Below are 26,938 nucleotides of genomic sequence, written 5' to 3'. Positions count from 1 at the left end.
TCACCGACGACGTCAAAGGGAACACTAAATATTTACCTCACGATAATTTACATTATTTACGAAACAACGAACTAAAACGGTAAGGATTAAATAACCGTTCACGTTAAAAAAAATTATGTATAACTTTATATTAAAAAAAAAGTCCCGAGGGTTCAAAGGTCAGACGGGTGACGTCACCGCGCGGAGCGGTCTGCCAGTGTAAACAACCCCCCTCCCCCCGGGGTTGCACGCGCGCAGTGGATGGAGCGCGGCGGGCGGTGAGGCGGTCGCGCGCGCTGTGAACTCGCCCGGAACTCTTTTCTTTGTGCGTGGATTGAATTCGCGTCTTTTTTCGTGGCAAGTTGAGCCACGCGGCGGTAATAGGTGGGCGCTGTGGTGGCTATGAGATGTTAACTACCTCGCCTGGCACACAGGAGGTCGTGGGTTCCATCCCATGCCTGCTGCTGTATATTTTGAGTTTGCGTGTCTCTCATCATCATCATCGCCTGGTACACAGGAGGTCGTGGGTTCCATCCCAACCCGGACGCCTGCTGCTGTATATTAGAAGTTTGCGTGTCTCTCTCTCTCTCATAGTCTCATCATCACCACGGTGGCTATGAGATGTTAACTACTTCGCCTGGTACACAGGAGGTCGTGGGTTCAATCCCAACCCTGACGCCTGCTGCTGTATATTGGGAGTCTGCGTGTCTCTCTCTCATCATCATCACGGTGGCTATGAGATGTTAACTACCTCGCCTGGTCTACAGGAGATCGTGGGTTCCATCCCGACCCTGATGCCTGCTGCTGTATATTTGGAGTTTGCGTGTCTCTCTCATCGTCACGGTGGCTATGAGATGTTAACTACCTCGCCTGGTCTACAGGAGATCGTGGGTTCCATCCCGACCCTGACACCTGCTGTATATTTGGAGTCTGCGTGTCTCTCTCTCATCATCATCATCACGGTGGCTATGAGATGTTAACTACCTCGCCTGGTATACAGGAGGTCGTGGGTTCCATCCCGACCCTGACACCTGCTGCTGTAGATTTGGAGTTTGCGTGTCTCTCCCCATGGACGCGTGGATTTGTCTCCGTGTCCTCCACATTTAGAATCCACATCACGCGTTTAGAGCGTTTGGCTGCGATACATTTCCACGCGACGATGCTGATGATGATGATGAAGCCACTTCGTTGAGCTATCATCTGTAATCTTCTTGGTTATTTCGGCAAAGTCACGTAGAAGGAAAATAATAAAATCATAAAAATAAAACATAATAAAATTAAATTATAGTATATTATTTTATTACGTTTTATTATATTTTATTTTTATTATTTTATTGTTTTTCTTCTACGTGACTTTACCGAAAGAACCAAGAAGATGAATCCCTGCAGTCACGAAAGCTTTACATCGAAATCATCTGTGACGTCCAGGTGGTCGCTTCTGAAAAAGAGCCACTCCATAACTCGGTGGGCGTTAACTTGTTAAAATAAAACAAAAATAGTTCATTATATTCTTGGGTTTTTTCGGTAAAGTCACGTAGGTAAAAAAATTATTAAAGTAAAATAAAATAAAAATCACGACGTTTCAGAGGCAACACAAGCTTCCGTCTTCAGGTGGAACTGTCACAGCTGTATCAAGTAATTTTTTATTTAATTTTTTTAACCTACGTGACTTTACCGAAAAAACTCAAGAATATGAATCCTTGCAGTCACGAAAGCTTAAAATCTAGTTTATAATAGCCCGGCGGTGGTGGCACACGTGGCCGTACACGTGGCCTCGAATCAGCATCTTGATTCGGACTGCAGGAGGAATCCGATGAGTTATTAAGCTCTTTGGCAAGTTACAGCAGCAACCGACACGCACACACAAAGAGCCATCGGAGTGCAACATAAGAGACAAATCGTGAGCGGGGTCACTAAATACAAATACAGGAAAACCTTGGATTGCGAGTAACTTGGTCTGCGAGTGTTTTGCAAGACGAGCAAATTTTTTAAAATGAATATTAATTTGATAAACGAGCGAGGTCTTGCAATACGAGTAGCACGTACAGTATACGCTTTGTCTGCCGAGCGTCACGTGATCACAACTGATACACGAGTGCTTTGGATTACAAACTCGTTTCCGGAACAAATTATTCGCTCGCAATCCAAGGTTTTGCTGTAATGCGTTCATTGTATAAGTCCGATTGGGCAATGCCCCCAAAACAAAAACAGTTCCAGACCACACAGCGAGGTAACACACACAGCCGTCGTACCCCAACGAAGTGACGCGTCAACGTTGCACGGTCATCGAGGGTTGGTGGACCGCACACGGATGGGCTGTGAAATTCCCTCCCTTGCCGTGATGAAACCCGACTGAGGTCGGAGCTTCTTGACTCACAGGGTTCTTCTAAGTAAACCGAAAAGCTGAGCTTGAGGAATCGGCAACGTAAGGTAAAAGTTAAACGGTAAAAAAAACAAGGCTACCTTTACCCTACCTTTTACCTTACCACAATACAATCGCTCTACCCTTACCTTTTACCCTTTAGCAGGTAAAAGGTAAAAAGCAACGAGCCTACCTTTACCCTACCATTTACCTTTACCCCATACACAATTACCCGCTGCCTCTTTCGATTGCTGTTCGCAGCGATCCCAAAAATGCCGTTGCTGGCATCCTCGACCTCTGTGAACTCTAGTGCCTCGACCTCAAGGACGTGGTCCGTCTCCATCTGGTCCGACATTAATGATCGCAATTTAAAATTGAAGCCACGGACTGCGCCACGGAGCTTTTAGCGGTAAACAAGGCGCCGTATTTACCGGGTAATACTTCGCGCTACCTTTACCATACCGGGCAATTCTTCTGAGCTACCTTTACCCTACCCTTTACCTTACCCCTTGGCATGTCAAAACCTTTACCCTTTTACCCGGTAAAAAAGGTAATTTACCTTACCTTGCCGAGGCCTACCGCCAGGTGAAGGCGGTGCGGGCACAGCAAAGTGCATTGCTGTTAACCCACACGGTTTAGCCCGTATTCTTGTACACTACACTATACACTACACTACTATACACTACACTACTATACACTACACTACTATACACTATACACTACACTATACACTACACTACTATACACTACACTATACTACTATACACTACACTACTAAACACTACAACAGCTATACACTACACTACTATACACTACTATACATTATACTACTACACACTACACTACTAAACACTACAACTTTACACTACTATATACTACACTATACACTACTATACACTACTATACACTACACTATACACTACACTACTAAACACGACACTACTATACACTACACTATACACTACACTAAACACACCACTACTATACACTACACTCTACACTACACACTACACTACACTATACACTACACTACTACACCAGTGAGATGCTAAGTTTAGTCTGTTGTCCTTCCCCTGCACCTCTGAGTAGCACGGTCGGCTACGTACGGTGCGAAAGAAGTTCAACACACGTCCTCACTCCTGCAAATGAGATCCATCCTGGCCTCTTGACTTGCCACCTTTCTCAAACAAAGTCGATGTGAAACGTGGACGTGTTCTGCCCTCTGATAACCTCTGGCCCGTTGCCCTGTGCCGAGCGCAATGTCTATCACTGTGGGTGTCTCTTGTGGTGTCCCACCAGGTTGTAATGTCTATCACTGTGGGTGTCTCTTGCGGTCTCCTGGCAGGTTGTAATGTCTATCACTGTGGGTGTCTCTTGCGGTCTCCCGTCAGGTTGTAATGTCTATCACTGTGGGTGTCTCTTGTGGTGTCCGTCAGGTTGTAATGTCTCTCACTGTGGGTGTCTCTTGTGGTCTCCCGTCAGGTTGTAATGTCTATCACTGTGGGTGTCTCTTGTGGTGTCCGTCAGGTTGTAATGTCTCTCACTGTGGGTGTCTCTTGTGGTCTCCTGGCAGGTTGTAATGTCTCTCACTGTGGGTGTCTCTTGTGGTGTCCGTCAGGTTGTAATGTCTCTCACTGTGGGTGTCTCTTGTGGTGTCCCTGCAGGTTGTAATGTCTCTCACTGTGGGTGTCTCTTGTGGTCTCCTGGCAGGTTGTAATGTCTCTCACTGTGGGTGTCTCTTGTGGTGTCCGTCAGGTTGTAATGTCTCTCACTGTGGGTGTCTCTTGCGGTCTCCCTGCAGGTTGTAATGTCTCTCACTGTGGGTGTCTCTTGTGGTGTCCGTCAGGTTGTAATGTCTCTCACTGTGAGTGTCTCTTGCGGTCTCCCTGCAGGTTGTAATGTCTCTCACTGTGGGTGTCTCTTGTGGTCTCCCTGCAGGTTGTAATGTCTATCACTGTGGGTGTCTCTTGTGGTGTCCGTCAGGTTGTAATGTCTATCACTGTGGGTGTCTCTTGTGGTCTCCCTGCAGGTTGTAATGTCTATCACTGTGGGTGTCTCTTGTGGTCTCCCTGCAGGTTGCAATGTCTATCACTGTGGGTGTCTCTTGTGGTCTCCCTGCAGGTTGCAATGTCTATCACTGTGGGTGTCTCTTGCGGTCTCCCGTCAGGTTGTAATGTCTATCACTGTGGGTGTCTCTTGTGGTGTCCCTGCAGGTTGTAATGTCTATCACTGTGGGTGTCTCTTGTGGTGTCCCTGCAGGTTGTAATGTCTATCACTGTGGGTGTCTCTTGTGGTGTCCCTGCAGGTTGTAATGTCTATCACTGTGGGTGTCTCTTGTGGTGTCCCTGCAGGTTGTAATGTCTATCACTGTGGGTGTCTCTTGCGGTCTCCCGTCAGGTTGCAATGTCTATCACTGTGGGTGTCTCTTGCGGTGTCCCGGCAGGTTGTAATGTCTATCACTGTGGGTGTCTCTTGTGGTGTCCCTGCAGGTTGTAATGTCTATCACTGTGGGTGTCTCTTGTGGTGTCCCGGCAGGTTGTAATGTCTATCACTGTGGGTGTCTCTTGCGGTGTCCCGTCAGGTTGCAATGTCTATCACTGTGGGTGTCTCTTGCGGTGTCCCGTCAGGTTGCAATGTCTATCACTGTGGGTGTCTTTTGCGGTGTCCCAGCAGGTTGCAATGTCTATCACTGTGGGTGTCTCTTGCGGTGTCCCGTCAGGTTGCAATGTCTATCACTGTGGGTGTCTCTTGCGGTGTCCCAGCAGGTTGTAATGTCTATCACTGTGGGTGTCTCTTGCGGTCTCCCTGCAGGTTGTAATGTCTCTCACTGTGGGTGTCTCTTGTGGTGTCCCGTCAGGTTGCAATGTCTCTCACTGTGGGTGTCTCTTGTGGTGTCCCTGCAGGTTGTAATGTCTCTCACTGTGGGTGTCTCTTGTGGTGTCCCTGCAGGTTGTAATGTCTATCACTGTGGGTGTCTCTTGTGGTGTCCGGCAGGTTGCAATGTCTATCACTGTGGGTGTCTCTTGCGGTCTCCCTCCAGGTTGTAATGTCTATCACTGTGGGTGTCTCTTGTGGTGTCCCTGCAGGTTGCAATGTCTATCACTGTGGGTGTCTCTTGTGGTGTCCCTGCAGGTTGCAATGTCTATCACTGTGGGTGTCTCTTGTGGTGTCCGGCAGGTTGTAATGTCTCTCACTGTGGGTGTCTCTTGCGGTCTCCCTGCAGGTTGTAATGTCTATCACTGTGGGTGTCTCTTGTGGTGTCCGGCAGGTTGTAATGTCTCTCACTGTGGGTGTCTCTTGCGGTCTCCCGTCAGGTTGCAATGTCTATCACTGTGGGTGTCTCTTGCGGTGTCCCGTCAGGTTGCAATGTCTATCACTGTGGGTGTCTCTTGCGGTGTCCCAGCAGGCTGCAATGTCTATCACTGTGGGTGTCTCTTGCGGTGTCCCGTCAGGTTGCAATGTCTATCACTGTGGGTGTCTCTTGCGGTGTCCCAGCAGGTTGCAATGTCTATCACTGTGGGTGTCTCTTGCGGTGTCCCGTCAGGTTGCAATGTCTATCACTGTGGGTGTCTCTTGCGGTGTCCCAGCAGGTTGCAATGTCTATCACTGTGGGTGTCTCTTGCGGTCTCCCGTCAGGTTGCAATGTCTATCACTGTGGGTGTCTCTTGCGGTGTCCCAGCAGGTTGCAATGTCTATCACTGTGGGTGTCTCTTGCGGTCTCCCGTCAGGTTGCAATGTCTATCACTGTGGGTGTCTCTTGCGGTGTCCCGTCAGGTTGCAATGTCTATCACTGTGGGTGTCTCTTGCGGTGTCCCAGCAGGTTGCAATGTCTATCACTGTGGGTGTCTCTTGCGGTCTCCCGTCAGGTTGTAATGTCTATCACTGTGGGTGTCTCTTGCGGTCTCCCGTCAGGTTGTAATGTCTATCACTGTGGGTGTCTCTTGCGGTGTCCCGTCAGGTTGCAATGTCTATCACTGTGGGTGTCTCTTGCGGTGTCCCGTCAGGTTGTAATGTCTCTCACTGTGGGTGTCTCTTGTGGTGTCCCTGCAGGTTGTAATGTCTATCACTGTGGGTGTCTCTTGCGGTCTCCCGTCAGGTTGTAATGTCTATCACTGTGGGTGTCTCTTGTGGTGTCCGGCAGGTTGTAATGTCTATCACTGTGAGTGTCTCTTGTGGTGTCCGGCAGGTTGTAATGTCTATCACTGTGGGTGTCTCTTGTGGTCTCCCTGCAGGTTGCAATGTCTATCACTGTGGGTGTCTCTTGTGGTCTCCCTGCAGGTTGTAATGTCTATCACTGTGGGTGTCTCTTGTGGTGTCCCTGCAGGTTGCAATGTCTATCACTGTGGGTGTCTCTTGCGGTCTCCCGGCAGGTTGTAATGTCTATCACTGTGGGTGTCTCTTGCGGTCTCCCGTCAGGTTGTAATGTCTATCACTGTGGGTGATAGACAGGTGTCAGTTTTGTACCAGTTAAAAGGGTAAAAACCTACTATCATATTTTGCCACTGGTAAAAGAGATCTCATAGTGTAAATGCTTACCCCGAGCTCTCAATACTCTGATATTGCACTGTGTTTGAGTTGTACGCCTTCTGGTGTCATCTGGCCCTACACTAATGGGGACTAGGCTCTAAAGAAAGCCGTCTCGGGTGTGGGCCAATCAACTTCAAGGACAGTGCATATTATCATCCTTATCAGAGTTGCTTCTTTTTGTTTGCTTTTTTGACTACTTGTGTTGTGGTCATTGCAAACATGATGCCTTGAATAAAGGTGTCAGTTTTGTACCAGTTAAAAGGGTAAAAACCTACTATCATATTTTGCCACTGGTAAAAGAGATCTCATAGTGTAAATGCTTACCCCGAGCTCTCAATACTCTGATATTGCACTGTGTTTGAGTTGTACGCCTTCTGGTGTCATCTGGCCCTACACCAATGGGGACTAGGCTCTAAAGAAAGCCGTCTCGGGTGTGGGCCAATCAACTTCAAGGACAGTGCATATTATCATCCTTATCAGAGTTGCTTCTTTTTGTTTGCTTTTTTGACTACTTGTGTTGTGGTCATTGCAAACATGATGCCTTGAATAAAGGTGTCAGTTTTGTACCAGTTAAAAGGGTAAAAACCTACTATCATATTTTGCCACTGGTAAAAGAGATCTCATAGTGTAAATGCTTACCCCGAGCTCTCAATACTCTGATATTGCACTGTGTTTGAGTTGTACGCCTTCTGGTGTCATCTGGCCCTACACCAATGGGGACTAGGCTCTAAAGAAAGCCGTCTCGGGTGTGGGCCAATCAACTTCAAGGACAGTGCATATTATCATCCTTATCAGAGTTGCTTCTTTTTGTTTGCTTTTTTGACTACTTGTGTTGTGGTCATTGCAAACATGATGCCTTGAATAAAGGTGTCAGTTTTGTACCAGTTAAAAGGGTAAAAACCTACTATCATATCCCTGCAGGTTGTAATGTCTATCACTGTGGGTGTCTCTTGTGGTGTCCCTGCAGGTTGTAATGTCTATCACTGTGGGTGTCTCTTGCGGTGTCCCTGCAGGTTGTAATGTCTCTCACTGTGGGTGTCTCTTGTGGTGTCCCTGCAGGTTGTAATGTCTATCACTGTGGGTGTCTCTTGCGGTCTCCCTCCAGGTTGTAATGTCTCTCACTGTGGGTGTCTCTTGCGGTGTCCCTGCAGGTTGTAATGTCTATCACTGTGGGTGTCTTCTTGCGGTCTCCCTGCAGGTTGTAATGTCTATCACTGTGGGTGTCTCTTGTGGTGTCCCACCAGGTTGTAATGTCTATCACTGTGGGTGTCTCTTGCGGTCTCCCTGCAGGTTGTAATGTCTATCACTGTGGGTGTCTCTTGCGGTCTCCCTGCAGGTTGCAATGTCTATCACTGTGGGTGTCTCTTGCGGTCTCCCTGCAGGTTGTAATGTCTATCACTGTGGGTGTCTCTTGTGGTCTCCCTGCAGGTTGACCCTCCTCGTAGCCACGTCGTGCTGCTGATGAGGAACCACGAGGCGGAGCTCGTGCCGTGTACAGGGCGGCCTGGACCAGAGCTGCCGATGCTGCGTGTGAGTTGACTGTTATGTTGTCCGACTCTCTGTTGTATTACATTACAATTCTAAGTATTCTAGATTTGTGTTTCTATTTAATTTATACCTGATGATGATTGCTTGTGTTGCAATCGAAACGTCGTATGCTAGTATTTAATTTAATTTATTATTTTATCTTTATACGTGACTTTACCGAAAGAACCAAAGAATAATGTGAGTTGAGTGTCGCACTCACGGCAGCGGTTGCACTGGTTTCAGTGTTCCAAGTTTATCTTGGAACGCCTTTTGGCGTCATCTGATCCAACTCCATGTGAGACTGGGCTCTGAGAAAAGCTGTCTCGGGTGTGGACCAATCAACTTCAAGGACGGTGCATATCATTATCAGAGTTATGTTTTTTGTTTGCATTCCGACTGCAGGTATTGTGGTCTATGCAAACATGACTCCTTGTAAAAAAGGTGTCAGTTTTGTTGCCAGATAAAAGGGTAAAAAAACAATTATCATATTTTGCTACTGGCAAATGAGGTTACAATGGTGTAAATGCTTACCCCGAGCTCTCATACTCTGATGGTGCATTGTCTTTGAGTTGTGCGCCTTTTGGCGTCATCTGATCCAACACCACGTGAGACTAGGCTCTAAGGAAAGCCGTCTTGGGTGTGGACCAATTAATTTCAAGGACTGCATATCATTATCAAAGTTTTTCTTTTTGTTTGCATTTTGACTGCAAGTGTTGTGGTTATTGCAAACATGATTCCTTGTATAAAGGTGTCAGTTTTGGTTCCAGATAAAATGGTAAAAACCTATTACTATATCTTGCTACTGGCAAAGGAGGTCTCGATTTAAAGCTTTCGTGACTGCAGGGATTCATCTTCTTGGTTCTTTCGGTAAAGTCACGTAGAAGGGTGAAGACCAGGTCTGTCGGGGAGACAGCGTCTGAATGACTTTAAACTTTAAACTATTTTTATTTTGACAAGTAAGGCCCACTGAGCTACACAGGATGCTTCAAATGTTAACACTTATATGGGACTCTCTGACGCTTGCTGCTGTATATTTGGAGTTTGCGTGTCTCTCTCTCTCTCATCATCATCATGGTGGCTAGGAGATGTTAACTACCTCGCCCGGTATACAGGAGGTCGTGTGTTCAATCCCGACACTGACGCCTGCTGCTGTATATTTGGAATTTGCGTGTCTCCCCGTGATCGCGTGGATTTTTCTCCGGGTCCTCCGGTTTTCCTCTCCGCATTTAAAAACAATGCTTTCAGAGTATTTGGCTGCTCTACATTTCTGCGTGATAATCCACTTTGTTGAGCCGCTATCATTTGTGGCCAGGTCGCTTCTGAAAATGAGCTACATAGCTCAGTGGGCCTCACCTGGTAAAATAAAAAGTAATTTATTGTTCTTCTTTGTTCTTTCGGTAAAGTCACGTAGAAGGGAAATAATAAAATGATAAAAATAAAACATAATAAAATACAAGTCTCACGACGTTTCGGCCACAACGCAAGCGGACGGCTGCTTGCGTTGTGGCCGAAACGTCGTGAGAATTATTTTATTATGTTTTAATTTTATTATTTTATTATTTCCCTTCTACGTGACTTTACCGAAAGAACCAAGAAGATGAATCCCTGCAGTCACGAAAGCTTTACATCGAAATTGAATGAATAGTTTTTACCTGCTGCGCTGGGCAGACTAAGGCGGACGGGCGTGATGCTGGCCACCCACCCCCTCGCGCGCCTTCATAGGTGCTGCTACTCGCTTTCTAATGCCCTCTTATCAAACACTGTCGCTCGCCCGTGTGGTGACCACAGCGTCTCGCGAGGAGTCGTCTTGTCTCCGCCGATACCGCCCAACTCCACCGCAGCCCCCGGGCTCGCACAGCCTCCGCGGCCGAATCGGCGTCAACCACCACCGCCGCCGCACCCATGTCCACCACGTCCCCATACTTCACCGCTGGTGGCCCTGTGGGGATGTTGACCCGCAGCGGCCGGTCGGCCTGGGCGGTCTCGGCGCCAGAGCGAGCTTCGCCAGACGGCGGCGGCGGCCGCCCCCGACGTTGCCCGCCCGTCAAAGTGGAGTACGACGAGAGGGATCACGGCCACGTCGACGGTGAGGTTCTTGAGTCGAGCGAAATGTTTTTATTTTTCTTGAATCCTTTCCCGTTCGGAGATGTCTGCAAGTTGCAGGGTGGGTCCCAGTTCGCGCGAGCGGGCTCGGCATTCGATTTGGTATTTTAAAGGCCACAGGGAACCGTAGAGACACGACCACCGCACCCTACGATAGCTGGCGCCAAGCTGTGCCACTAACGCCCTCCCACGTGCCCCTTGTGGGAGCCTCGGTACCGATGAAGTTACTTTATTTTAGCTTTTACCTTTTTTTCCGATTCCGTTCCGATGACACGTACATGTGCGTACGCGTCATCGGAATGGGGAAGCGTTAAACACTCGTGGCGCCTTCTTGGTTCTTTCGGTAAAGTCACGTAGAATGGAAATAATAAAATAATAAAATACAATTCTCACGACGTTTCGGCCACAATGCAAGCAGCCGTCCTCAGGTGAAGAACAGGTCTGTCGGAAAGACAGCGTCTGAATGAACACCACCAGGCTTGGCAGCGTATATTTAAGCTGGGTTAGGGGAGGACACCTTTTTTACCCAGCTTAAATATACGCTCCAAGCTTGGTGGTGTTCATTCAGACGCTGTCTTTCCGACAGACCTGTTCTTCACCTGAGGACGGCTGCTTGCGTTGTGGCCGAAACGTCGTGAGAATTGCATTTTATTATGTTTTATTTCTATTATTTTATTATTTCCATTCTACGTGACTTTACCGAAAGAACCAAGAAGATGAATCCCTGCAGTCACGAAAGCTTTAAATCGAAATTCACTTGTGGCGCCTTTCCTGGCACAAATCTGCCACCCAAAGCGCCACCCATCACATTGATGTGCACGTACAAAGTTAAGGAGGAAACTGACATCGCGAAAATCGTCGCATCGTGAAAATTACTACCTTGTCGTGGAAACCTACGGCGTGAAAGATTACAGCGTCGCGTGAATATTCGTGTCACGATTTATCCTGAAGATTTCCATCGTGCATTGAAAATTTAAATCGCATCGTGAAAAACATCACCGTATCCTATCACCAAATTTGATGCCGTATCGTGTTGTGAAGATTGACACCCTGTACATTTTTTCCACAATACATGAGCACCGTAGCCTGAAAATTTTGATCGCACCGCGAAAAACGGTGCCGTATCTTATCGCCAAATTCGATGCCGTATCGTGTTGTGAAGATTGACACCCTGTAATTTTTTTCCACTATACATGAGCACCATACCATGAAAATTGAGATCGCACCGCGAAAAACGGTGCCGTATCTTATCGCCAAATTCGATGCCGTGTATGTTGTGAAAATTGACGCCCTGTAATTTTTTGTTAACACGGCACACGAGCACCGTATCTTGCCACGAAAATTGCCGTCACGCGGTGAGACAATTTTTTTTTCGTGTCGCCAAATGAAACGGCATCGTGCTGCCGCGTCAAAAGAACGTGTCGGCGAGACCCGAGTTGGCCAGACGGCTCTCAAGGAGCAGCTCAAGAAGGAGGAGGAGGAGGTGAAGGTGAAGGAAGAGGTCAAGGAGGTCAAGGAAGAGAGGATGGTGGAGCACGAGGAGGAGGAGGAGGGGAAGAGGAGGCACAGGGCGGGAGGCCGGTGGGAGCCGCCCCACTGGAGGACTCAGCTGGACCACGTGAGACGAATGCGGCAGCATCGCGACGCCCCCGTCGACCACATGGGCGCCGAGAAGTGCCACGACGAAGACGCCGCTCCCGCGGTACGGCAACACGTGCGCCGGGCGGTGGTGCCGCGCCGGTTAGAAGCCAAACATTCCACGGTGGCGAGGAGATGTTAAGTGGGTGACAGCAGCAGAACCACGCAAATCAACATCAAACTCCGCCCACCGTTGTAAAGACATGGCAACTACTGTACTGTAGAGGAGATCTCACGTGGGTTTCGGATTTACCGGAGCAACATATTTATTCGATTTAAGCACGTGACCTTGAGAAACAACTTCTAACTGTTTTAGATGATTAATGTGGGCTTAAGGGAAAATCCACGAGCTATTAATGTACGTCAAAATCTCAGGTGCGCGGTTAATTTGCAAATCGGATAAACCGCACACAGATAATCGAGAGTCTACTGTATTTTGAGTTTGCGTGTGTCTCTCTCTCTCCCCGTGGTCGCGTGGATTTTTCTCCGGGTCCTCCGGGTTTTACCCTCCACGTTTAGAATCAACATCACGCGTTTCGGCTGCTGTACATTTCCACGCGTTGATGATGATAAGCCACTTTCGTTGAGCGATCAATTGGAATCCGAATCTCTGGAAGGAATCCGCTGAGTTACAAAGCTCTTTCTCGGAGATGTTCAGTCGGGGCTCCGGTGCCAGCGAGTAACAACAGCAAATGATACAAAACACACACCAGCGCCGCAAACGTAGAGGGAAATGGAAAACAAAGAATTGAAGGTGCCCTGGGTTAAGTGGCTGCGTGGCGAAAGCCGGAGTGAGGAAATCCTCAACACACGACCTCTGCTGTGCGCGCCTTGCCACGGCCTTCACAGGCCTCTCGGGTGTGGACCAATCAACTTCAAGGACGGTGCATACATTATCAGAGTTGTGTTTTTTGTTTGCATTATGACTGCAAGCATTGTGGTCTATGCAAACATGACTCCTTGTAAAAAAAGTGTCAGTTTTGTTGCCAGATAGAAGGGTAAAAAACCAATCATCATATGTTTTGCTGGCAAATGAGGTTCCAATGGTGTAAATGCTTAACCCCGAGCTCTCATACTCTGATGGTGCATTGTCTTTGAGTTCTGCGCCTTTTGGCGTCATCTGGTCCAACACCGCGTGAGACTGGGCTCTAAGAAAGGCTGTCTCGGGTGTGGACCAATCAACTTCAAGGACAGTGCACATACATTATCAGAGTTGTGTTTTTTGTTTGCATTATGACTGCAGGTATTGTGGTCTATGCAAACATGACTTCTTGTAAAAAAAGGTGTCAGTTTTGTTGCCAGATAGAAGGGTAAAAAAACAATTATCAGGCCTCTCGCTGTTGCAGCGCTTGCCCCGGACAGCTTGTGAAGGCTATGGTGGTGGGCGGGGATCTCTGCGTTTGCGTGAGCAGGTACGACGCTACCAGGTGCTGGTGTCGCTGATGCTGTCGAGCCAGACCAAGGACCAGGTGACGTCCGCGGCGATGGCGAGGCTCCGAGGCCACGGCCTCACGCCGCTGAACGTAGCCGGCACGGACGACGCCACGCTCGGCCGCCTCATCTACCCCGTCGGCTTCTGGAAGGTGTCTCACTGCGGCCCCCCCCCTCACCCGGCTCCCCCCCCCCCGGCCCCCCCCCCCCCCGGCCCCCCCCCACCTGAGCCCCCCCCCACCTGAGCCCCGTTCCTAGCCGACGTCTTTCGTGTGAATCGCGATTAACGGTGACGGCGATTTGTGCTCGATTGAAAGGGGGTCACTCCCATTGGCATCCTGGCCCCTTGAGGTGTCGCAGAGGTCGCAACCGGGTACCCGATACCCGTACCCTACCCGATACCCGGCTACCCGTACCCAGCCGGGTACGGGTACCCGTTTGCGACCCTGGTGCGGCCGGGTACGGGTAGGCCGTGAGTCACTGGTGAGTCACCGTTTGTCACTCATTTCCCAACGTCTTGTCTCTTCTCACAATTCAAGTTCCTAGAATCAACCCACCCGCGCCTGCAACATGGCTTCATCCCAGAGGTCGCAATCAGGTACCCGATACCCATACCCTACCCGTACCCAGCTGGGTACGGGTAGGGTACGGGTACGGCCGGGTACGGGTACGGGTACCCGTTTGCGACCCTGGTGCGGCCAGGTACGGGTAAGGAATCAGAACCCGTTTGCGACCTCTGAGATGTCGCCAGGGCTACAGGCAACGTCGAACTTGCATCTCGCCCATCTCACTTACTGACTCGCCTACAATCTCAGTAACTCATTCACTCGCCGTCTCACTCACTCACCCACCCATTTCTTCAGAACTGCATTTTGTGTTTAGTTTGTTGACGTTTCTCCGCACCTCCGATTAGCACGTTTGGCTACGTACGTTTCGAAAGAAGTTCAACGTACGTACGACACACGTACTCACTCTGGCGAATCAGATGCATCTTGGCCTCTTGCGGCATCGCCAGGGCTACAGGCAACGTCGAAGCAACATTAAGCTCCAAGCGACATGGAGTTTCTCACTCGCCCATCTCACCCAGTCATTTACCAACTCGCCCAGACAATCTCACGAACCGACCTACCCACGCATTCACCCGCCATCTCACTCACCCGCCTATTTAGAACTGGCCCTGAGTTTCGTAGGTTAAAAAAGAAAACAAATAAATTAAATAACGACGTGTCGGAGGCAACACAAGCCTCCGTCTTGAAGACGGAAACGTCGTGATTTAATTTATTTGTTTTCTATTTCAACCTTTACGTGACTTTACCGAAATCATTGCAGTCACGAAAACTTCAAATCTGAAATGGCCCTGAGTTATTTAGAGGGCCTCTGGGAGCTACATCGATTTTAAATCATCATCGAGATTGATAAACTCATTCCTTTAGAGCTGCTTGTTGTTGTTGTGTCTATGTTTGCTGTGCCCCCCCCCCCCCCCCGTACCTACGATTAGCACAGAGCGGTCGTGTAGCGGTTATCGATTTCCGATCACGGCCACCACTATGGTCCTGGGCCTCCTCCCCTATGTACCACTCACGCTCAACACTCACCCTCACCACTCATGCTCACCACTAAACCTCACCACTCACCACTCACTAATCACCTCTCACAACCGTCACTCACCCTCACCATTCACTCTTACCACTCACCCTCATCACTCACCCTCACCACTCACCCTCACAACAACCACTGACCCTCACTACTCACCCTCACCACTCATCCTCACCAATCACACCCTCACCAATCACCACTCACCCTCACTGCTCACCCTCACCGCTCACCACTCAACCTTACCCTCACCACTCACGCTCACCCTCACCACTCACCCCTCACTAATCACCACTCACAACCTGGTGCGGTATGCAAACAACGCTACTGGGGAGACAAAGGCGGCCGGGCGTGGTGCTGGCCACCCACACCCCCCTCGTGTGCCGTGCCGGCCTTCATAGGTGCTGCTCATGAACAGCACTTGCCCCTACAGTTTGTTACAGGCTACACGGGGGATCTTTGTCTTGTTTGGTGGGTCGTGATGATGACAGTCACTCGCCATCTGTACACGCAAGTCACAAGGAGTGGCGATTGATGATGATGATGATGGAAATTGCTGACGTGGTGGTGACGTTTACGATGTGTAAATCTTTCTCACAGACAAAATCCGGACAGGTCTCATCAGTCACCTGAGCTCGATCAACACTGTATGTAATGTATGTTGAACTTCTTTAGCATCGTACGCAGCCAACCGCGCTAAAAATCAAGTAATCTTGATTTGAAGTTTTCGTGACTGCAGGAATCCATACTCTTTGGTTCTTTCGGTAAAATCACGTGGGTAGAAAAAAAAAAAAATCACGACGTTTCGATCGCAACACAAGCAATCGTCATCCGGCAGAAAGACAGCAGCAGCAGCAGAACTGCTGAACAAGACAGGGCTGTTGCAACCAGAGGTGATATAGGTTTGAGGTGGGTGTTACCCAAGGGCAAGTAGAAACGATGTTATTATACAATCATTGGAAGGATGTTGCTAACCAGGTAAGTCATAACTTGCTGTGATGTTAGCAGTTATTTCCGACTCTCTAAATTCTCACCGGCACGGCCACCGTTACGGTGGTTCTCTGGCTTTGATACGTCGGCCTCTCACCGTGCAGCAGCCAACGGCTCAGCTTGTGTTGCCCACGAGGTGGCGATATGCCCGGTCCTCTGACACAGACACGCCACCTTCACTAACATAGCCACCGCTTGCAAGTTTCAAGTTTTCAAGTTCATTTATTAGGTATAGCCCTGTGAGCCATTCGGCTCTTGAATCGGGTGCCTCGACGTAACGGTAGCTCCCGCTGTTCAATAGGCTGTACGTCTCTCCTATTAACGCAGCTGTTGTACGTGCGGCGACGGAGCTCATTTTCCCATTGTGCTCGTTTGCGTTCGCATGCCAATCCTCCCTCGACGCGGCTGCTGTTCGGGCTTGACGACGGTGCTTGTGTGCGACGATGAAACAACGAGCAGTTCTAAAGAAATGTATTTGTCATTCTCTAGGCCAGGGTGGGGAACGTCCGGCCCGCGGGCCGTACGAGGCCCGCGAAATCATTTGGTGTGGCCCTGCCAAGGCAACCGCAGGCGGGACTCGAAATTCAATAAATCTAGGAGCAGACCTGGCAAAGCAGTTGCGAGTAGCAGCATCATCATCAATACCAGCTAACATCACCCTACGCCTCGCCCAAAGAGAAGCAGTTCCAGCCATCGCGTTAGGGGCGAGTTAATTAAATGTTTGACCAAATATAACGGGCTAATTTTTAAGTTGATAATTTTGTATGGCCCGCGAATGATGTTGTAAATATCCAAATGGCCCTTGGCAGAAAAAATGTTCCCCACCCCTGATCTAGACGATGATTTTAAAGTGCACAGCTCCAGTGGCTTCCTCATATCGGCAGGAAAGAGCGTTCCAGACGGTCAGCTGAACTCCATCGATACTGTATGTGCATATTCTTAGGTTTTTCGGTAAAGTCACGTAGGTAAAACATTTAAATTAATAAAAGTAAAATAAAAATACCGAAAAAACCTAAGAATACGAATCCTTGCAGTCACGAAAGCTTCAAATCTAGAACTGTATGTACACTCTAACAGCACTTGCCCCCGACGTTCTGTCGAGGCTACGCGAGGGTGGGGAGGTCGTTGACTTCCGTGTGCGTCCCTCCGCAGACCAAGGTGGGCTTCATCCGGCGCACGACAGAGCTGCTGCTGGCTCAGTTTGGCGGCGACATCCCTCGCTCCGTGCCCGAGCTCGTCAAGCTGCCCGGCGTAGGCCCCAAGATGGCCCACCTCGTCATGGACATCGCCTGGGACGAGGTGTCCGGCATCGGTGAGGCCTCGCTTCCCCCCACCCACCCATCTGACATGATCTCTCCACTGTGGTGACCACCTGACATGAGTTGTGCGGTTGATATCCAGCAGTCCACCCTGTTTATTTCTGCGATTGTAACACCCACAGTGACACTTTAAACTATTTTTTGTTTCACCAGCTAAGGCCCACTGAGCTGTGTGAGCGCTTTCTCAGAAGCCACCTGCCCATAGCAAATGAGAGCAACTCAACGAAGTGGCTTATCATCTTGTGGAAATGTGTAGCAGCGAAACATTCTAAACGCGATGTTGATTCTAAGTGTGGAGGGAAAAACCGGAAGACCCGGAGAAAAATCCACGCGACTACGGGGAGAGAGAGAGAGACGCAAACTCCAAATATGCAGCAGGTGTCAGGGTCTGGATCGGACCCACGACCTCCCGTGTACCAGGCGAGGTAGTTAAAGTCTCGCCACCGCCCTTGTCAGAGGCACTTAACACGTAGCAGGCTTTCGCGACCAATATTCATAACGGAAAGGTTTTTTGGGGTAAGATGGCGCAATTATAAATGCCAATTCTGGCAAATCACCTGGTGAAGCCTGGTTGTAATCACCAGCGAAACGTCACGGCACTCATCTGGTAAACGTTGTGCGTTTGCTCACCAACGCACCCGGTGGTGCTGAGAGGCAGCAACTAACTGGCACGTTTTGTTCACGCGACAAACCCACACCGATTGGCCGTGTTTCGGGTGGGTGGAAAGGCTTTCACGACACGTTTATATTTACACGCTTTAACCCAAAGGGAAAAAAAATGAGTAATATTTTTAAAAACTTTTAAAAAAACACGCTTTAACGAAATGTACCGTACTAGTAAACAGAACGTGGCCAATTCGTTACTAGTCCAGCACACCCCCCAACGTATAGAGCGCCATCGCACATATCGGGGTAGAATTTCTGTTGTTTCACCATGCATGTTGTCCCCGTGGTCGCGTGGATATCTTTTTCTTCCACATTTACAAACATGCATTAAGATTATTTCGGTTATTTTGGTGCTATAAATGTCCAAATGTTGGGGCCACTTTGTCGAGCGATCTTTTGTGGCCAGGTCGCTTCTAAAAATATTTTTTTTAACTTAAAAAAAACACGCTTTAATGAAATGTACCGTACGAGTAATGGCAGAACTCCACGACTCCAGGAAGTGGCCCCGAAGCTTGCCACAACATAAGGGGCCGTGGTGATTTACAGCCAACGTCAGTTGAGCGTGGACAATTAGACCCAAGCCGAAACATAACGTAAAAAAAATATTGTTTAAAAATAAATATTTTTTCTTTATTCTGATAGAATATAGTATTGTCATCAGTACGACATAAGTATACCAAGTCTGCAGTCGATACCACATTGGGAAGTGCGTTAAAATTAAGTTACAAGATTTGAGGATACAACAACAACGACAGACAATGTGAGTTAATAGAAAGCGTGTAACAAACCACTACTTTATCATGCACTTGCCCCCAACAGTCTGTTGCGAGCTACACAGGTGAGCTTTGCCTTTTGCGTTGGCAGGAGTGGACACGCACGTGCATCGGATTTCTAACCGCTTGGGCTGGGTGCGCAAGGCCACGCGCACTCCTGAGCAGACGCGGGTCGCCCTGGAGGACTGGCTGCCCAGGTACGTCGTCATCGTCGTCATCGTCGTCATTGTCATCAGTCAGTCATCGTCGTCATCAGTCGGTCATCGTCGTCATCTTCGTCATTGTCATCGCCAGTCGGTCATCGTCGTCATCGTCATCATCATCAGTCAGTCGTCGTCGTCATGATTGCCATCGTCGTCATCGTCATCATCATCATTATCATCAGTCAGTCGTCGTCGACATCATCGTCATCGTCGTCGTCGTCGTCGTCGTCATGATTGTCATCGTCATCATCAGACGTCGTCATGATTGTCATCGTCATCATCAGACGTCGTCATGATTGTCATCGTCATCAGTCAGTCGTCGTCGTCATGATTGCCATCGTCGTCATCGTCATCGTCGTCATTAGTCAGTCGTCGTCGTCATGATTGCCATCGTCGTCATCGTCATCATCATCATCATCAGTCAGTCGTCATCTTCGTCATCGTCATCATCAGTCGGTCGTCGTCGTCATGATTGCCATCGTCGTCATCGTCGTCATCGTCATCATCAGTCAGTCGGCGTCGTCATCGTCATCATCAGTCAGTCGTCGTCGTCATGATCGTCATCGTCATCATCGTCGTCATCGTCATCATCAGTCAGTCGTTGTCGTCGTCGTCGTCATTGTCATCATCAGTCAGTCGTCGTCGTCATCGTCATCATCAGTCAGCCGTTGTTGTCATCATCGTCGCCGTCATCAGAAGCATGGCAGGTCGGCCAATTGTCCCGTGCCCTTTGTTTGTTCGTTTCACATTCGTCCGGCCACACCGCTGGCGTCGCGAGACGAGGGATCCGTTCGGGAGACTTCTCGCACGGCGTGATGCGGCGCGGGGCTACTACTATACACTACACTATACACTACACTACTATACACTACACTACTATACACTACACTACTATACACTACACTACTATACACTACACTACTATACACTACACTACTATACACTACACTACTATACACTACACTACTATACACTACACTATACACTACACTAGTATACACTACTATACACTACACTATACACTACACACTACACTACTATACACTACTATACACTACACTATACACTACACTACTATACACTACACTATACACTACACTACTATACACTACTATACACTATACACCAGAGGTGGGACAAAGTCATTGTTATGCAAGTCCAAGTCGAGTCGCAAGTCATCAAATTCATGACTCGAGTCTGACTCGAGTCCAAGTCACATGACTCGAGTCCACATCTCATAGGTGGGACAAAGTCATTGTTATGCAAGTCCAAGTCGAGTCGCAAGTCATCAAATTCATGACTCGAGTCTGACTCGAGTCCAAGTCACATGACTCGAGTCCACACCTCTGCTATACACTACACACTACACTACTATACACTACTATACACTACACTATACACTACACTATACACTACACTATACACTACACTACTATACACTACACTATACACTACTATACACTATACACTACACTATACACTACACTACACTATACACTACACTATACACTACTATACACTATACACTACACTATACACTACACTATACACTACTATACACTACACTATACACTACACTACTATACACTACACTATACACTACACTATACACTACTATACACTACACTATACACTACACTACACACTATACACTACACTATACGCTACACTACACACTACACTACACACTACACTACACACTACACTACTATACACTACACTACTATACACTACTATAAACTACACTATACACTACACTACTATACACTACAATACACTACACTATACACTACACTACTATACACTACACTACTATACACTACTATACACTACACTATACACTACACTATAAACTACACTACTATACACTACACTATACACTATTACACACTACACTATACACTATTACACACTACACTATACACTATACTATACACTACACTACTATACACTACTATACACTACACTATACACTACACTACTATACACTGTGGAGCGAGGTGAACTGGCTGATGGTATCTGTGTGTGACTCCAGGGAGCTGTGGAGCGAGGTGAACTGGCTGATGGTATCTGTGTGTGATCCCAGGGAGCTGTGGAGCGAGGTGAACTGGCTGATGGTATCTGTGTGTGACCCCAGGGAGCTGTGGAGTGAGGTGAACTGGCTGATGGTATCTGTGTGTGACCCCAGGGAGCTGTGGAGTGAGGTGAACTGGCTGATGGTATCTGTGTGTGACCCCAGGGAGCTGTGGAGTGAGGTGAACTGGCTGATGGTATCTGTGTGTGACCCCAGGGCGCTGTGGAGCGAGGTGAACTGGCTGATGGTATCTGTGTGTGACCCCAGGGAGCTGTGGAGCGAGGTGAACTGGCTGATGGTATCTGTGTGTGACCCCAGGGAGCTGTGGAGCGAGGTGAACTGGCTGATGGTATCTGTGTGTGACCCCAGGGAGCTGTGGAGCGAGGTGAACTGGCTGATGGTATCTGCGTGTGACCCCAGGGCGCTGTGGAGCGAGGTGAACTGGCTGATGGTATCTGTGTGTGACCCCAGGGCGCTGTGGAGCGAGGTGAACTGGCTGATGGTATCTGTGTGTGACCCCAGGGAGCTGTGGAGTGAGGTGAACTGGCTGATGGTATCTGTGTGTGACCCCAGGGAGCTGTGGAGTGAGGTGAACTGGCTGATGGTATCTGCGTGTGACCCCAGGGAGCTGTGGAGCGAGGTGAACTGGCTGATGGTCGGCTTCGGGCAGCAGACGTGCCGGCCCGTGGCTCCGCACTGCGCCGAGTGCCTCAACCGTGCCGTGTGCCCCTCGGCGCGGGCGCTCGCGACGAAGAAGAAGAAGGTGGTGGCGGCGGCGGCGGCAAAGCCCCGTGCCGGCCACACCAAGCGCTTAGAGTCACTCCGGCCGCACCGAGCGGTGAGAGCCGTCACGGCCACACCGATCGCTGATCACCGGGCGGTGATGCACCAAGCCCTGAGGCCTGGCCACGCCGATCGCTGATCGCCGCTCCGGCCACGCCGATCGCTGAGCGCCGGGTGGCGATGCACCAAGCCCTGAGGCCTGGCCACACCGATCGCTGAGAGTCGCTCCGGCCACACCGATCGCTGAGCGCCGGGCGGTGATGCACCAAGCCTTGAGGCCTGGCCACACCGATCGCTGAGAGTCGCTCCGGCCACACCGATCGCTGAGAGTCGCTCCGGCCACATCGATCGCTGAGCGCCGGGCGGCGGTGCACCAAACCGCGAGTCTTGTTCACGACACGGGCTCCTGCGTCAACCGGTGTGTGGGGGAGGTATGGCCCCCAGATGTCGCGATGCTCCCCGGCAGTGGTCCGGCTGTCGGGGCCTCGCAGCAATCCGCTTGCACAGCACGTGCATAACGAAGAGGGTTTTGTTTGAATCGTATCTATGTACGTACAGTGAAAGCTTGGATTGCGAGTAACTTGGTCTGCGAGTGTTTTGCAATACGAGCAGTACTTGTGTACGCTTTGTCTACCGAGCGTCACGTGATCACAACTGATGTACGAGTGCTTTGATACACGAGTGCTTTGTAGTACAAACACGTTTCCGGAACGAATTATTCGCTCGCAATCAAAGGCTTTACTGTACTCGTGTTGGAGTTTTTTTCTCAGCGGACGTAACCAAACGCGCTAATCGGAGGTGCGGCGGAAGCCCGTGAAAGACTGAACAGGTTGGAGAGCGCGTGAATCTATAGAAATATCAACGCGTCGCTAAACACGCCACCGCCCGGCGCGGCCGGCGAGCAACAGTTTTGCCGCGTGCACCAAACTTGTGCCGATTCGGTGAAGACGTGTCAACGCCACGGCGGCCGTGTAGTGTTGGAGACTCAAACCCCACGGCGGCCGTGTAGAGTTGGAGACTCAAACCCCACGGCGGCCGTGTAGAGTTGGAGACTCAAACCCCACGGCGGCGTTCACATCTGGTGACGTTCACGCCGATGATTGCGACGGCTGTAAGCAGCTTCGTCGGGCGATTAGCCGGAACCGTGGAAAAGCCTCCTCCCCGCTTTTGGATTTCATTATGGATGCGCGATCTAACCCAAGAATAAGTAATGTTGAAACGAAACTTTTTTTAAAACGCGCTTTTAAGAAGTGTACTCGTAATGGCAGAACTCCACGACTCCAGGAAGTGGCCCCGAAGCTTGCCACGACATAAGGGGCCGTGGCCAATTACAGCCAACGTCAGTTGAGCGTGGACAATTAGAGCCAAGCCGAAACATAACATGTAAAAAAGATTGTTTAAAATTATATATTTTATTTTCTATGATAGAATATAGTGTTGTCATCAGTGTGACATAACTATACCAAGTTTGCAGTCGATACCACATTGGGAAGTGGGTTAAAATTGAGGTACAAGATTTGAGGATACAACAACGACAACAACAGACAGAGTGAGTTAAATGAAAGCGTGTAAATAATAAAAAACCTCTTTTATGGATTTCATCGGTCGCGAAAGCCCGACGCGGTGAAACTGACGTGACATCCATGACGGCCGTTCGCTCGCTCGCTCACATCCTACACTCGTGGGTGCTTGGCCCCGGCTGTCATTTGTTACGGAGCGTGCGGTCCGGCATCTTTTGTGTACTACTACTTTTGAAAATAAAAGCTACCCATGAGCGAGCGCTGTCGCGCTGCCAAAGAGCCGTTGTCGTTAGTGAAGTGAAACCGGCGGCGAATTCTCGAACGCCGCGATGTTACGTGCGTGTCGTTGTGTGTCGTCGTTGTTTATCGATGTGTGTGTGTGTGACGTGCGCGCGCTCTTTCAAGGGGATGGTAACCGACCGGTTGACACCGAGGGAGCGGAGCCGAAGGTCGGTATGGCTCAGAAGGCAGGCGAAAGAGGTGGCCTGCAAGAAAGAGGTGGGGGGGTTGGAGAGTGAGTGAGTTGGAGAGCGAGTGGGAGAGTGAGTTTGTGAGTGGGAGAGTGAGTTTGTGAGTGGGAGAGTGAGTTTGTGAGCGAGTTGGAGAATGAGTTTGTGAGTGAGTTGGAGAGCGTGTGGGAGAGTGAGCTTGTGGGTGGGAGAGTGAGTTTGTGAGCGAGTTGGAGAGCGAGTGGGAAAGTTAGTTTGTGAGTGGGAGAGTGATTTTGTGAGTGGGAGAGTGAGTTTGTGAGCGAGTTGGAGAGCGAGTGAGTTTGTGAGTGAGTAGGAGAGTGAGTTTGTGAGTAGGAGAGTGCGTTTGTGAGTAGGAGAGTGAGTTTGTGAGCGAGTTGGACAGCGAGTGAGTTTGTGAGTGAGTAGGAGAGTGAGTGGGAGTGTGAGTGGGAGAGTGAGTTTGTGAGTGAGTAGGAGAATGAGTTTGTGAGTGAGTTTGTGAGTGAGTTTGTGAGTGAGTAGGAGAGTGAGTGGTAGTGTGAGTGGGAGAGTGAGTTTGTGAGTAGGAGAGTGAGTTTGTGAGCGAGTTGGAGAGCGAGTGAGTTTGTGAGTTGGAGAGTGAGTTTGTGAGTGAGTTTGTGAGTGAGTTTGTGAGTGAGTTTGTGAGTGAGTTTGTGAGTGAGTTTGTGAGTGAATAGGAGACTGAGTTTGTGAGTGAGTAGGAGAATGAGTGGGAGTGTGAGTGGGAGAGTGAGTTGGAGAGTGAGTGAGTTAGTAAATTAATGACTTGGTACGTGAGTCAGTGAGTGCGTTGGTAAATCGGTGATTTCGAGAGCGAGTGACTTGTTAAATTAGTGACATGCTAAGTGAGTGAGTCACTGAGCGATGGAGTTGGAGAGAGTGAGAGAGAGTGAATGATTGATTGGAAAAAAGGTGTAAACTGGATTTGTGGGTTCCTAAAAACCTCAGGGCTTGTTTCTAATTACCACGTGGAATGTTTTTAAAGGTGAACCGCCGGGTGTGTGTCTGTGTGTGTGTGTGGACGTGAAGAAGGTACGTGCCTGCCTACCCGTGCGTGGAAAGTGCTGCGCCTGAGTGGAGTGTAGCGGTTAGCGCGCTCCGCTACGAACCCGGCCATCCGAGTTCGATTCCCGCTCACGGCCAACAACGACGGTGACGGTGATCTGAACCGGTCTTGGGCCTCCTCCCCTAGGTCGACTCAGCCTCAAATGGGTACCTGGTGCGGTGTGCGTAGTAAACATCGCCACTCGCGGAGACAAAGGTGGCCGGGCGCGGTGCCGGCCACAACACCACCACCACCCCGTGTGCCACACCCAACCCCTAATAGGTGCTCGCTAACAGCCCCGTGTGACCGGTCTTGACATTTGATGCCCACGAGGGTAATGTGATAGCTGTGTTGGTAATCTGGCTAACCTGACCATTGGAGAAACTTTGAGTCTCTTGTCCCAATTACAGAGCACGAAGTCGGCCTGAGTTGGAATCCAGCTGCTGCTACTGCTGACATCTGGGGTGTCTCACCGCTTCAACGGAGAGAACTGAGGAGTTCAAGTGGTGGGCGATGATCCTGCGCTCACTGATTCACTCCAGCGACTCGTTCGCCCACCGATTTTATTCCACTCACCGCACTGCAGGTCACAACAACTCACCCACCCACCACACTCACCCACCCACTCACCACACTGCAGGTCACAACAACACACCCACCCACTCACCCACCCACTCACCCACCCACTCACCCACCCACTCACCCACCCACTCACCCACCCACTCACCACACTGCAGGTCACAACGACTCACCCATTCACCCACCCACTCACTACACTGCAGGTCACAACAACAACAACAAGACACCCACCCACTCACCACACTGCAGGTCACAACAACAACAACAAGACACTCACCCACTCACCACACTGCAGGTCGCTTTCACTTCTCTCTCTGCTTCTTCCCTCGCACCGCTCCACTTTGCAATCCACCTCCCATCGCCACGGTGGCTATGAGATGTTAACTACCTCGCCTGGTATACAGGAGGTCGTGGGTTCGATCCCGACCCTGACGTCTGCTGGAAATTCGGGGTTTGCGTATCTCTCTCATCATCATCATCACTGTGGCTAGGAGATGTTAACTACCTCGCCTGGTCTACAGGAGGTCGTCAGTTAGATCCCGACCCTGACGCCTTCTGTATATTGGAGTTTTCGTCTCTCATCATCATCACGGTGGCTAGGAGATGTGAACTACCTCGCCTGGTATACAGGAGGTTGTGGGTTCGATCCCGACCCTGACGCCTGCTGTGTATTTGGAGTTTTCGTGTCTCTCTTTCATCATCATCACGGTGGCTAGGAGATGTTAACTACCTCGCCTGGTGTGCAGGAGGTCGTCAGTTCGATCCCGACCCTGAAGCCGGCTGTATATTTGGAGTTTGCGTCTCTCCCCGTGGTGGCGTGGATTTTTCTCCAGTTCCTCCGGTACCCCCCCCCCCCGACACATTTAGAATCAACGTCACGTGTTCAGAGTTATTTGGCTGTCATAAATATCCCCACGATGATGATGATGAGCGACTTCGTTGAGCAACAGTTGTGATAGTCGGGTGGGGCCTTACCTGGTGAAATAAAATTAGTTTAAAGTATCCACAACAGAGGTGTTTGTTTTAGGTTAGATCGCCTAAATAAAAATGTGTCGTGAAGCCCGCCACCCCAACACGCAACCAATTAGGAGGCGGTTTGTCACGTAAACCAAACGTGCCAATTCGTTAGTGTTCAGCGAGCGTGATGTACGTTGATTAACTGTGAATACAACCAAACCAAGAATATCGATCTCCATCGTAATTTACGCGTTAACGCTGCCACCCCGCCCCCTCCTCCGGCCTGGGCAGCTGATTGGCTCACAAGTGACGACGTCACACGAACGCCCTCCTATTTAAGACAGGACCAGGAGGAGGATTCCTCCACAAGTCTGTGGCTGTCGCCTGATGATGCTG

General features: G+C 49.6%; 2 protein-coding genes across 2 annotated transcripts in view; both read left to right on the top strand.

Annotated features, from left to right (window-relative positions):
* TBC1D24 (TBC1 domain family member 24) overlaps positions 1–26,938 on the top strand; it is a 525,632-nt gene that overhangs the window by 63,869 nt on the left and 434,825 nt on the right. The gene's annotated exons all lie outside the window — the stretch shown is intronic.
* On the top strand, positions 186–23,791 carry NTHL1 (nth like DNA glycosylase 1). The gene is made up of 8 exons (XM_078880750.1): positions 186–257; positions 8,297–8,398; positions 10,184–10,481; positions 11,914–12,200; positions 13,549–13,719; positions 17,303–17,462; positions 19,000–19,105; positions 21,810–23,791. The coding sequence occupies exons 2-8, from the start codon at positions 8,330–8,332 to the stop codon at positions 22,105–22,107; spliced, it is 1,389 nt and encodes a 462-aa protein (XP_078736876.1). The 5' UTR covers positions 186–257; positions 8,297–8,329; the 3' UTR covers positions 22,108–23,791.

This window comes from Lampetra fluviatilis, chromosome 58 (assembly GCF_964198595.1).
Source record: "Lampetra fluviatilis chromosome 58, kcLamFluv1.1, whole genome shotgun sequence".
NCBI classification, from domain to species: Eukaryota; Metazoa; Chordata; class Hyperoartia; order Petromyzontiformes; family Petromyzontidae; genus Lampetra; species Lampetra fluviatilis.
This window is presented reverse-complemented; position numbering and strand designations above follow the sequence as displayed.

Excerpts from the sequence above, each read along its gene's own strand:
- NTHL1 (XM_078880750.1), top strand. The coding sequence starts at position 8,330 with ATGAGGAACCACGAGGCGGAGCTCGTGCCGTGTACAGGGCGGCCTGGA. Across the intron at positions 13,720-17,302 it reads ACCCCGTCGGCTTCTGGAAG|ACCAAGGTGGGCTTCATCCG; the intron begins GTGTCTCACTGC and ends GTCCCTCCGCAG. Across the intron at positions 19,106-21,809 it reads CTGGAGGACTGGCTGCCCAG|GGAGCTGTGGAGCGAGGTGA; the intron begins GTACGTCGTCAT and ends GTGTGACCCCAG.